The sequence below is a fragment of the Salmo salar genome, chromosome 09 (genome assembly GCF_965601325.2).
Source record: "Salmo salar chromosome 09, fSalSal1, whole genome shotgun sequence".
Classification (NCBI taxonomy): Eukaryota; Metazoa; Chordata; class Actinopteri; order Salmoniformes; family Salmonidae; genus Salmo; species Salmo salar.
This window is the reverse complement of record NC_138299.1, coordinates 116143814-116157702: the sequence shown is the minus strand read 5'-3', so window position 1 is coordinate 116157702 and position 13889 is coordinate 116143814. Positions and strand designations below refer to the sequence as shown.

The 13889-nt window shown below is 42.1% G+C and overlaps 1 protein-coding gene across 3 annotated transcripts in view; it reads right to left on the bottom strand.

Moving 5' to 3' along the window:
* b3glcta (beta 3-glucosyltransferase a) overlaps positions 1 to 13889 on the bottom strand; it is a 132346-nt gene that overhangs the window by 96297 nt on the left and 22160 nt on the right. For all 3 annotated transcript variants that reach the window (XM_082956140.1, XM_014213563.3, XM_014213565.3), the window contains exon 2: positions 5252 to 5295. Coding sequence is in view for 2 of the 3 variants with exons in the window: in XM_014213563.3 (XP_014069038.2) it covers positions 5252 to 5295 (44 nt within the window). In the remaining variant the exon portion in view is untranslated. The remainder of the gene's footprint in view (positions 1 to 5251; positions 5296 to 13889) is intronic.

Genomic DNA, 13889 nt, shown 5'->3' with positions numbered 1-13889 from the left:
GAAACAGGTACAAAATGATCTATATACACAGTAAAACGAATCCCATATCGACATAACCTGAAAGGCCGCTCAGCAAGGAAGAAGCCACTGCTCCAAAACCGCCATAACAATTTTTTTAAAAAAGACTACGGTTTGCAACTGCACATGGGGACAAAGATTGTACTTTTTTGGAGAAATGTCCTCTGGTCTGATGAAACAAAAATAGAACTGTTTGGCCATAATCACCATTGTTATGATTGGAGGAAAAAGGGTGAGTCTTGCAAGCCGAAGAACACCATCCCAACTGTGAAGCATGGGGTGGCAGCATCATGTTGTGTGGGTGCTTTGCTGCAGGAGGGACCGGTGCACTTCACAAAATAGATGGGATCATGAGGTAGGAAAATTATGTGGATTCATTGAAGCAACATCTCAAGACATCAGTCAAGAAGTTAAAGATTGGTCGCAAATGGGTCTTCTAAATGGACAATGACCCCAAGCATACTTCCAAAGTTGTGGCAAAATGGCTTAAGGACAACAAAGTCAAGGTATTGGAGTGGCCATCACAAAGCCCTGACCTCAATCCTATAGAAAATTTGTGGGCAGAACTGAAAAAGCGTGTGCGAGCAAGGAGGCCTACAAACCTGACTCAGTTACACCAGCTCTGTCAGGAGGAATGGGACAAAATTCACTCAACGTATTGTGGGAAGCTTGTGGAAGGCTACCTGAAACGTTTGACCCAAGTGAAACAATTTAAAGGCAATGCTACCAAATACTAATTGAGTGTATGTAAACTTCTGACCCACTGGTAATGTGATGAAAGAAATAAAGGCTGAAATAAATCATTGTCTCTACTACTATTCTGACATTTCACATTCTTAAAATAAAGTGGTGATCCTAACTGACCTAAGACAGGGACTTTTTACTAGGATTAAATGTCAGGAATTGTGAAAAACTGAGTTTAAATATATTTGGCTAAGGTGTATGTAAACTTCTGACTTCAACTGTATATATATTTGTTGCTCTGCTTTGATGAAATTCTCCACTCTGTCTAGCCTACATCCCTCTATTGTGTTCTGTATGTACCAGTCAAAAGTTTGGACACACCTACTCATTTAAGGGTTTATATGGAATCATGTAGTAATCCAAAAAGTGTTAAATCAAAATATATTTTATATTTGAGATTCTTCAAAGTAGTCACCCTTTGCCTTGATGACAGCTTTAACCCCTCTCGGTATTCTCTCAACCAGCTTCATGATGTAGTCACCTGGAATACATTTCAATTAACAGGTGTTCCTTGTTAAAAGTTCATTTGTGGAATTTCTTTCCCTCTTAATGCCTTTGAGCCAATCAGTTGTGTTGTGACAAGGTAGGGGTGGTATACAGAAGATAGCCATATTTGGTAAAAGACCAAGTCCATATTATGGCAAGAATGAGTAGCTGTGTCTAAACTTTTGACTGGTACTGTATATCAGTGGAGGCTCCTAAGAGGAGGAAGGGGAGGAACATCCGCTTCAGTGAAATCATTTTATTTATTTTTTTAAATAGTGAAACATTTTTAGATAACTATACTAAATATATTCACATCACCAAATAATTGATTAAAACACACTGTTTTGCAAGGAAGGTCTACAGTAGCCTCAACAGCACTCTGTAGGGTAGCGCAATGGTGTAGCCAGAGGACAGCTAGTTTTCGTCCACCTCTGGATACATTGACTTTAATACAAAACCTAGGAGGCTCATGGTTCTCACCAATCAATCAATCAAATGTATTCATTAAATTTATACAGAAACCCAGCCTAAAACCCCAAATAGCAAGCAATGCAGGTGTAGAAGCACGGTGGCTCAGAAAAACTCCCTAGAAAGGCCGGAACCTAGGAAGAAACCGAGAGAGGAACCAGGCTACGAGGGGTGGCCAGTCCTCTTCTGGCTGTGCCGTAGACTTACACAGTAATTATGACAACTTCCGGAGGACGTCCTCCAACCTATCAGAGCTCTTGCAGCATGAACTGACATGTTGTCCACCCAATCAAAGGATCTGAGAGTGAAACTAGTATTGAAAGTATAAAGCTATTGCTAGCTAGCACTGCAGTGCATAAATTGTGGTGAGTGGTTGACTCAAAAAGAGAGAAAGGCAATAGTTGAACAGTTTTGAACAAATTAATTTCTTTAAAAATGAAGGAGAAGCAGGAGAGTGAGGGCTAGCTATATTCCGTAGTATTTTCTTCTCCAATTTCACTTAGCTAGCAAATGCAGCTAGCTACAGTAGTTTAGCCTACTCAAACACCCGGCTCAAACAGAGAGGGATGCTACGTTAGCTTGCTGGCTAACCAACACTGGAAGACTTCCAGGTCAAGGTAAGCTTTAGGTTTTATTAATTTATTAACACCGGGGCCCATCGGTGTAACTGCTAAACTGCACTGCATGACTGTAGCAGTTATGATATGAGCGTTTGGCTTGGAAAGGTCTTTCGCCACAGACAGCTGATTTGTTGTGCACTGAAGTCCACAAGGGAAAGGAAAAGGTGACAGGAGGAGAGTGCATTGATGCGAGAAGGAATTATGTGATCAGGCTGTTTGTATGTGACTACTATGAAAGTGTTTGCGTGTGGTCAGGGATATATTAATTTAGCCGATTCTGTTGAAAAACATTTCTTAAACCGAAGCAAACACAACCAGACAGGGATAAATATACCAGAATTTGTCCAATAGAAACTCTCATTTGCAACTGATGGAATAATGATTACACCCTAGATCAGCTAGCTGTAGGCAAGAGTGTGCAAGGTGGTATTGAATGTGTCACTGTCTGTCACTGTAACCTTGATTACTCAAAATGTTCTCTCGACCTGTGCACCTAAATTGTAAAATGTCATTCATAGGCTATGTTGTAGCAACCTCATGATGCGTATAGGCAAACTTTAATGTAGCCTAAACCTATTGATATTATATTGAGCTGGTTGAATGGAATATGAATGAAAGTCATCCAATATGCTGTAATAGTTTTTTTTAATATATCTTTATAAGGGAGTCCTACTGAGACCAAGGTCTTTTTTACAGATGTGCCCTGAATTACATATTACAGAAGATAGATGCATCAAAATATAAAATGCTAGTGGAAAGAAAAACAGTCATAAAAAAAACGAACAAAATAATCAGTAATAAAGTCCTCAAACAGCTTTCTGAATTGCCCAAGAGGCAGCAGAACATAACATTTATTTTTAAGATTGCTCTACAAATAAAAGCTGATTGACCTAACTTTGGAAATTCCTTTGAATTAACTGAGTAAGACATCCCTGAGACCGGGTGTGGTAACTCGTATGACTAAAGATTAGTAAAGACTTTTTGTTAAAGGGCTTTATAAATGAAAATCTCAAATTCAATGTGTTTCCATGGCATTATCAATTCTACTGATAGTTTAGTCACAGAAACTGTTGAGTTAAATATCAAATGTGCCTACTCTGGTCTTGGCATCTTGGCACCTAGTCTAGGCTAAATGATGAGATTATTATGGATAAGAGAAAATATTTTTATTTAGCATAGAAACTGCATGCTTTTCCAAGTCGTAGTGGGAGGACCACACACCATATCACTGCGTGACTTCATTTTGATATGATGGTTATTACACTGAACAAAAATAAACACGTTTCATGAGCTGAAACAAAAGATCCTAAAAACTTTCCATACGCACAAAAAGCTTATTTTTCTCAAATTTAATGCAGAAATGTGTTTCCATCCCTGTTAGTGAGCGTTTTTCCTTTGCCAAGATAATCCATCCACCTGACAGGTGTGGCATATTAAACAGCATGATCATTACACAGGTGCACCTTGTGCTGTGGACAATAAAAGGCCACTCTAAAATGTGTACTTTTAGAGATGTCTCATGTTTCGAGGGAGCCTGCAATTGGCATGCAGGAATGTCCACCAGAGCTGTGGCAAGAGAATTTAATGTTTACTTTTCTACCATAAGCCGCCTCCAACGTTGTTTTAGAGAATTTGGCACTACGTCCAATCGGCCTCACAACCGCAGACAACGTGTAACCATGCCAGCCCAGACCCTCCTCAATTGGCTTCTTCACCTTCGGGATCATCTGAGACCAGCCACTCGGACAGCTGATTAAACTGAGGAGTATTTCTGTCTGTAATAAACCGCAGACCACGTGTATGGCATCATGTGGCCATACACTTGGTCTGTATACAATTCCTGGAATTGTTGCATGTTGCGTTTATATATACACACACATTTTTGTGCATAAAGGTCTTTCCACCTCAATTTCTCCCATAATTAATTTTACCGACACAAAAAGATCCCAGCATGTGGAACGAACAAATTATCCGTTGGCATTAATCAAATTGTACCATAACTTTCTGTTTCCATTACAGCTGTCGTGATTTTGTTTTATATGGTAGGACTTCACTCGCATAAAAACTGTGGATGGAAACGTGATTAATGAAATGGATTCACAAAGCAAACAAAGTTTGGAGTCAAATAAAAATCCTTTGAAGTTTAAACCAGTGGTCAAAGTCAATTTGTTGGTTGTGACTGCAGCTTGAGCCATGGAGACAAATGCAAACGAGAGTCAACCACTCGCTGTCTCTGGGTCCAGTCTCCTTCCTTTAGATTTCACAGAAGTTTTTTACGTCTGGTGACTTTTTTCTCTGCCTGGCACCGTTTTAAACTGATAAAAGACAGATGAAAAAATATGATCTAAAAACTGTGAACGTATGTGGGGGAGGACATGAGCGGGAGAATGCAGAGAAGGTGGGAGGCAGAAACTGCTGACACTAGGTAAACAGAGTGAGAATTTCGGAGCAGAGTGTGTGAAGCTAAGCAGCTCCACCATGAGCGCTTCTGTCAGAGTTCCCCTCACACCGATAACAATTAGAGTGACTGAACACCCTCATTATTTATTGAGAGGTGAGTACACAGGACTCATTGAAAACAAAAAAGGAAAAGAGGAAAAGAACAGCAAGAGCAACAGTAAATACTCGAGAAAGAGAAGAGAGAAGCGATAAAAAGGGGTATGGATTTGTTGCAATAGTGTGATTTGACCCGGAGGCCATTGATCAAGTGGTTGATAGAAACCAGAACAGTTGGGGTTTCATTCAGATTGCTGAGGAAATCAAAACCTTTAAAAAGGGGTTGATGAGGGAACTGGGTAGAAACATGAGAAGCATTCCAATCAGCCCAAATTAGCAACAGGCACTCAAATAAAGTCAGAGTCAAATTAGCATAATTGGGGCACCATGATGCAATGAAGCAAAAAAATGATCCTTACCTGGGAGCCTGGTCTTGTGCTGCCGGTGACAATGTTGACAGGAACTGCAAAGAAAAAGAGAAAAAATAATAATAATCACAAATCAAAATGTGACACTGAAATCACTTGTTTATTTATTTACCCTTTATTTAACTAGGCAAGTCGAGCCATTTAGACTGGTTGATGGCAATGTACACCAAAGATATCTATTGGCCCGAGGGCTTTACGGTCACGACTGTGCTCAGTATAGAGGAACCTGCCTAATGAAACATCATTGGGGCCCATCGTAGCAGGATATTTAACAGTCCCCTCAGGGAGGAAGCTCTTTCCTGTGTGTGTGTACGTGTTGGGTTTCTGATAGTACAGTTGATGAACCCCATTCCGTACAAATTTGCACAACCGCGGCATTCAAACGAGGCTGCAATGAAAACTAAATGGGACTGTAGCGACTGTTGGCATCAAAATCTGGGGTATGAACTACGTTTCTATTCAAGCATAGATTGGCATGGTAATAGCCTGATAGTAGGGTTGTGCCACGGCGGAGATCGTTGTGGGCTATACTCGGCCTTGTCTTAGGACGGTAAGTTGGTGGTTGGAGACATCCCTCTAGTGGTGTGGGGGCTGTGCTTTGGCAAAGTGGGTGGGGTTATATCCTGCCTGTTTGGCCCTGTCCGGGGGTATCATCGGATGGGGCCACAGTGTCTTCTGATCCCTCCTGTCTCAGCCTCCAGTATTTATGCTGCAGTAGTTTATGTGTCGGGGGGCTAGGGTCAGTCTGTTACATCTGGAGTATTTCTCTTGTCTTATCCGGTGTCCTGTGTGAATTTAAATATGCTCTCTCTAATTCTCTCTTTCTCTCTTTCTGTCTTTCTCTCGGAGGACCTGAGCCCTAGGACCATGCCTCAGGACTACCTGGTATGATGAGTCCTTGCTGTCCCCAGTCCACCTGGCCGTGCTGCTGCTCCAGTTTCAACTGTTCTGCCTGCGGCTATGGAACCCTGACCTGTTCACCGGACGTGCTTGTTGCACCCTCGACAACTACTATGATTATTATTATTATTTGACCATGCTGGTCATTTATGAACATTTTAACATCTTGACCATGTTCTGTTATAATAGCCACCCTGCACAGCCAGAAGAGGACTGGCCACCCCTCATAGCCTGGTTCCTCTCTAGGTTTCTTCCTAGGTTTTTGGCCTTTCTAGGGAGTTTTTCCTAGGGAGTTTTTCCTAGCCACCGTGTTTCTTTCACATGCATTGCTTGCTGTTTGGGGTTTTAGGCTGGGTTTCTGTACAGCACTTTGAGATATCAGCTGATGTACGAAGGGCTATATAAATAAATTTGATTTGATTTGATTAGTATTGGAGAAAAGTTGAAAAAAACTGCCCCCTCTGACGCTGTACGTTAAATTGTGACGTGTCATGACGTAACGTACAGCACGCATTATGCAACTCATTCTGTGTTGTACAGCCTCTCTCCACCAGGTGTAGCGCTTCTCTCTCAGATTATAAACAAGAAAGGGACAGGGACTGGGTGAGGGGGGATACCTAGTCAAATTTTACAAATGAATGCATTCATTTTTTGCATCATCACTGCAAGCCATCATGACTCTCAAAAGCTGCTGTTCACTTCTGAAGATAACTTTAGCGCCGCCCTAAAAAACAGATTCAAATTCCACACAAACCTTCAAAAAAATTAAGTAAATTGTACGTTACAGCGTGATGTACAAAAGTGAGTTAGCTGACTATACGCGGTGTGTGTGCACCACATTTCATCTATGAAAGTTTGTAATTAGACCATGGAGAGCCTATATCTCATTTTAACACTATCGATTAAAAAGTAAAAGGGGCCTTCGCATGAGGATTCCAAATCAATACTGAGGATCAAAACAGCAGTTTGGAGAATACATTTCTACACTGGTCAATTGGACATTAGCAGACTGCTGTGTGTGTGTTGGGGCTACCAACAGATCTAAATGTATGCTCCTGGCTATCCATAAAAAAACAAATAAAGACAACTGTGCCGTCTTGTTTGATGAATATAAGGAAATTGAAATTATTTATACTTTTTCTTTTGATACTTAAGTATATTTTAGCAATTACATTTACTTTTGATACTTAAGTATATTTAAAACCAAATACTTTTAGACATTTACTCAAGTAGTATTTTACTGGGTGACTTTCACTTTTACTTGAGTAATTTTCTATTAAGGTATATTTACTTTTACTCAAGTATGACAATTGGGTACTTTTCCCACCACTGACAATTACTGAGCTTTTCCCACCAGAACACTTTGGAGGAGCAGTGACCAGATATCATCTGGCCATTTTAGAGACGTGGCAATCTGCTCAAACAAAGTAAAATACAAGTCCACCTCCAATGGCATTCTCATGTTTTTTATGTTTGGCTGCACGCTCCTCGTCTTTCCCTGTGCTCTAACATTAGTTTCTGTTACTTCAACGTTGCCTTTAGTTCTAACTCCCTCAGTTGCCTGTCTACGGGGTGTAGTCTACCACCTGTATGACCTTCAATGATGAGCAGATTCGCCTTTGTACATTCATCTAGCATCTCCCATGTATGGTTTTTCACAAATGCTTCCAACTTAAAGTCCATGGCTTTTAAAAATATTTTTTAAGCCTGTGTGTTTATGCAACTGTTAAAACATTTCTCCAATCTTATAACCCCCCTGGGTGGATGTCAGTGACAGAAACTCTACTACAAAAAAGTGTCTCTTGAACACTCAAATATCTGGGCACAGCAGAGCTTCAGAGTAGGTGATTAGAGCGTGGGAAACAAGATCCCGGACGAGCCCCCATTTTGTTTTAAATAATATCTGTAGTTTAAAGATCGGTACCGATATATCTGTAAAAGCCAAAAAAGGCCAACATCAGAAGATAATATCGGTCAACCGATATATCAGTCTGGCTTTAGTTTGGTGCCCTGGTCTGAAATAAACATCATCCATGGCCATGGTACAGTGTATCTCTTACTAAATTATTGACAAGGTTTGGTTATCTTCAAATACAACAGTGTATGCATGCAGCCTCGAGAACAGGCCACTAGTTAAAGTAGGGATAAGCCAGTAACGACACTGAATAGACCAGGATAAAAACAAAAACAGGCCAATTTCCTCAACTAGATTACAAATGTCTCGCCACAGGCACAAGAATACATTTACTGGTGTGGTGTAGTAGAGTGCAAGGCAGCATACTGGGTGTGTGTGTGTGTGTGTGTGTGTGTGTGTGTGTGTGTGTGTGTGTGTGTGTGTGTGTGTGTGGGGGGGGCCTCTGTGAATGCATCTCAGGGACACCAACCTTTAATGAAATTGTTTTTCCAAAGAGGGAAAATAGACAACATTTTTCTATTACAAGGCACTTTCAAGGATGTAAGGATAGAAGTGTAAAGCTAGATCATCAGAGTAAAATTAAAGTAGTCAACGTGAGACTCACACAGCTCCACAGAGTGCTTACTGCTAATCGACAAACAGACAAGAAAACGATAATTAACATTAAGAGCTTAAGAGCTTTAGCGTACATAAACGCAAACAGGTTTGGCTACACAAAAAGCACAAACAGCTCAACAGAATCAGCTTCCTAAAGAGAGCTTAGTGTGAAAGGTTAAAGAGTGACCGCCCCTAAAAAGCAACTTCTCCTTTTGAAAACGGCCTATGTAGCATCGATATGAGGCAGAAACCTTTATTCTAGTGTTAAAATTGACAAAATGTTTTAAATAGGATACTTTTGGTCATAATGGTATGTCATGGAATGAAGGGTACTGTAACAGTTTTCTTTGGATTGGGTTTATTTCAATCCTGCCCACATACCCACAGAACCCAAGTACCGTAATTTCCGGACTATTAAGCGCACCTGAATATAAGCCGCACCCACTGAATTAAAAAAAATATATTATTTTGAACATAAAGAAGCCGCACATGTCTATAAGCCACAGGTGCCTACCGGTACATTGAAACAAATTAACTTTACACAGGCTTTAACGAAACACGGCTTGTAACAAAAAATAAAAAATTAGCAGTAAGCTTTAGTTGTCTGAGTCAATTCCTCACGCTGCTGTTTCCAACGTCTTATCATCGACTCATTAAGACTAAGCTCCCGTGCAGCAGCTCCATTTCCTTTTCCAACAGCCAGATCAATCGCCTTCAACTTGAAAGCTGCATCATATGCATTTCTCCGTGTCTTTGCCATGATGAGCGAGACAAAATGACTACCGTAATCAGAATGATGGGAAGTTTGAGAGTGCTCGATTTAATCTAAACAGTAAACAAAAAAGTTGTTTGACCATAACCCGTTCGGCAATTTCATTGGTCTAATGAAAGCTTCATGCCGCCAAAAAACTGAGCACGTCACAGAATGTGTTTTTTTTTTTAGAAAAAAAATTGAAAGCGGGAAAAATCCATATGTTAGCCGCGTCATTGTTTAAGCCGCGAGGTTCAAAGCCTGGGAAAAAAGTTGCGGCTTATAGTCCGGAATTTACGGTAATCATCAATTCGGTGCGCAGCTGCACGCAACCCGATCGTAATGCCCATGGTCAATTTATTTTGACATTCGATATCCCTATGGGGCTAGTTAGCAAATTACACAATGTACATGAGACAATATTGGAAAATGTCAACAGCTCCAAATTTCAATGAATTAAAAACCTCAAACAAACTATAAATTGTAGAAATTCATATACGAATACTGAAAGCAATGAGACAACTAAAGGATGTGCAGCATGGAAATAATTTACATTGTGTAATTTATTGACAGTCCCTAACTAGCCCCAGAGACAGCCTATCCAATGTCATGTCAAGCCAATTTTGCCAAGGTCGCACACCGTTTAATTGGCTAAAGTTAGGTAGCACTACTAGCTAGCCTCGGGGCATTTCCATCTAAAAGGACCAATGAGCACCAACGTGAAGTTTATAGGAGAATGTAAAATTGGGTGTCAAATGAAAGCTAAGTCTATATTTTTTTTAAATTAAGGCATATATATATATATACACACATTTTTCAACTATTTTCCATCCTAAAACTGTGGAATAAGCAAAGGCTTGGATTTCTGACCAAACAGATAGAAAAAGGGTAATGAAAGTTAATAGAAGTAACAAGTAAAGGTAGACCTACCAATTAGTTAAATATTTTTACTGATATCAAGATTGTTTATGAATTATTAAGTGATTCAATCTGTAACAGAATCATCAAATTCAAGATGGCTTAGCAGTGCAGACGTGGTTTGTCGTCCTCTCGATTACTTTTTGTATTTTTCGTCTTTTTTGTATATATATATATATATCTCGATCAATCTCTTTTCCACTTTTTTATTAAATATACCTTCCGGTAACCCGCCTCACTCAATGTGACACGGATCCGCTATTTTTTTTAGACCTTATAGCCAGAACCTCCATCAGAAGCTAGCCATCAGAGGCTAACCAGCTAATTAGCTACTAGCAATTTAGTCATTGTTAGCCACTGCTAGCGGCCTTTACCTTCTGCACAGGCACAAGACGTTTTTTTAGCCTGGATAATACCTGCCAGTCTCGGACTGTTTTTCTCCACTACAATGCCGGAATCCTGCCGTAAACCCTGGACCATTACTCCTGATCATCACAGCAAGCTAGCTGCCACCGAGTCACCCAGCCCCGAAGCCATCACTGAGCCAGGCCCCTCTCCCGGCCTATTCTGTGATCACCCGGCTACTCAGCCGATGCCTCCCGGACTCTACCCCCAACATGGCTAGAATCCACTACCCCACCAGATACTTGCCGTAAGCTCTGGACCTTTGCATCGGATCATCGCTGCTAGCTAGCTGCTACCGAGTGGCTATAGTGGCTAACGCCCATGCCCCGAAGCTAGCCGCGAGCCATGCGCTTCTCCCGGCTAGCAAACGAAATTACTACAACTACAATACCTCTTTTAACACCACGACTGGTCCGCAGACGTAATTTCATCTGCTGTGCCCTCAACCGGCCTTTGCCAGACGTCGGAGCAGACGCTTCTACTAACCCCGGCTTGCTAACTTTAAACGCCGTGTCTCCCGCGTGCTAGCGTTGTAACGACTACCCCGCAGCTTCCCTGTTCCATCTATTGCTGTTCACTGGACCCTATGATCACTTGGCTACATAGCTGATGCCTGCTGGACTGTTCATTTATCACGGTATTCCACTTTGTTTACCTTTGTTTATCTGTCGGCCCTAGCCCCGAACTCAGGCCCTGTGTGTAGTTAACCGACCCTCTCTGCCCATTCATCGCCATTTTACATGTTGTTGTTGACTTAGCTGATTAGCTGTTGTTGTCTTACCCGTTGTTGTCTTAGCTAGCTCTCCCAATCAACACCTGTGATTGCTTTATGCCTCGCTTTATGTCTCTCTCAAATGTCAATATACCTTGTATACTGTTGTTTAGGATAGTAATCATTGTTTTAGTTTACTGCGGAGCCCCTAGTCCCACTCTACATGCCTCAGATACCTACTTTGTCCCACCTCCCACACATGCGGTGACATCACCCAGTATAACCAGCGTGTCCAGAGATGCAACCTCTCTTATCATCACTCAGTGCCTGGGCTTACCTCCACTGTACTCTCACCCTACCATACCCCTGTCTGCACATTATGCCCTGAATCTATTCTACCACGTCCAGAAATCGGCTCCTTTTATTCTCTGTCCCCAACGCACTAGACGACCAGTTTTGATAGCCTTTAGCCGTACCCTCATCCTACTCCTCCTCGGGTGATGTGGAGGTTAACCCAGGCCCTGCGTGTCACCAGGCACTCTCATTTGTTGACTTCTGTAATTGAAAAAGCCTTGGTTTCATGCATGTTAACATCAGAAGCCTCCTCCCTAAGTTTGTTTTATTCACTGCTTTAGCACACTCAGCCAACCCTGATGTCCTTGCCGTGTCTGAATCCTGGCTTAGGAAGGCCACCAAAAATTCGGAGATTTCCATACCCAACTACAACATTTTCCGTAAAGATAGAACTGCCAAACGGGAGGAGTTGCAATCTACTGCAGAGATAGCTTGCAAAGTTCTGTCATACTTTCCAGCTCTATGCCCAAACAGTTCGACCTTCTAATTTTAAAAACGAATCTCTCCAGAAATAAGTCTCTCACTGTTGCCGCCTGTTATAGACCCCCCTCAGCGCCCAGCTGTGCCCTGGACACCATATATGAATTGATTGCCACTCATCTATCTTCAGAGTTCGTGCTGTTAGGTGACCTAAACTGGGATATGCTTAACACCCCAGCAGTCCTACAATCTAAGCTAGATGCCCTCAATCTCACACAAATTATCAAGGAACCCACCAGGTACAACCCTAAATCCGTAAACATGGGCACCCTCATAGATATTATTCTGACCAACTTGCCCTCCAAATACACCTCTGCTGTTTTCAATCAGGAACTCAGCAATCACTGCCTCATTGCCTGCGTCCGCTATGGGTCCGTGGTCAAACGACCACCCCTCATCACTGTCAAACGCTCCCTAAAACACTTCTGCGAGCAGGCCTATCTAATCGACCTGGCCCGGGTATTCTGGAAGGATATTGACCTCATCAGTCAAGGATGCCTGGTCGTTCTTCAAAAGTAATTTCCTCACAATCTTAAATAAGCATGCCCCTTTCAAAAAATGTAGAACAAAGAAAAGACATAGCCGTTGATCTACTCCAGACCTGACTGCCCTTGACCAACACAAAAACATCCTGTGGCGGACTGCAATAGCATCGAATAGTCCCCGCGATATGAAACTGTTCAGGGAAGTCAGGAACCAGTAGACATAGGCAGTTAGGAAAGCAAAGGCTAGCTTTTTCAAAAAGAAATTTGCATCCTGTAGCTCTAACTCCAAAAAGTTTTGGGACACTGTAACGTCCATGGAGAACAACAGCACCTCCTCCCAGCTGCCCACTGCACTGAGGCTAGGTAACACGGTCACCACCGATAATTCCATGATAATTGAACATTTCAATAAGCATTTCTCTACGGCTGGCTATGCTTTCCTCCTGGCTACCCCAACCCCGGCCAACAGCTCCGCACCCCCCGTAGCTACTTGCCCAAGCCCCCCAGCTTCTCCTTCACCCAAATCCAGATAGCAGATGTTCTGAAAGAGCTGCAAAATCTGGATCCCAACAAATCAGCCGGGCTAAACAATCTGGACCCTCTCTTTCTAAAATGATCCGCCGCCATTGTTGCAACCCCTATTACCAGTCTGTTCAACCTCTCTTTCGTATCGTCCAGGATCCCTAAAGATTGGAAAGCTGCAGCGGTCATACCCCTCTTCAAAGGGGGTGACACTCTAGACCCAAACTGTTATAGACCTATATCCATCCTGTCCTGCCTTTCTAAAGTCTTCGAAAGCCAAGTTAATAAACAGATCACTGACCATTTCGAATCCCACCTTACCTTCTCCGCTCTGCAATCCGGTTTCCGAGCTGGTCACGGGTGCACCTCAGCCACGCACCAAGGTACTAAACAATATCATAACTGCCATTGATAAAAGACAGTACTGTGCAGCCATCTTCATCGACCTGGCCAAGGCTTTCGACTCTGTCAATCACCGTATTCTTATCGGCAGACTCAATAGCCTTGGTTTCTCAAATGACTGCCTCGCCTGGTTCACCAACTACTTCGCAGACAGAGTTCAGTGTGTCAAATCGGAGAGCCTGTTGTCC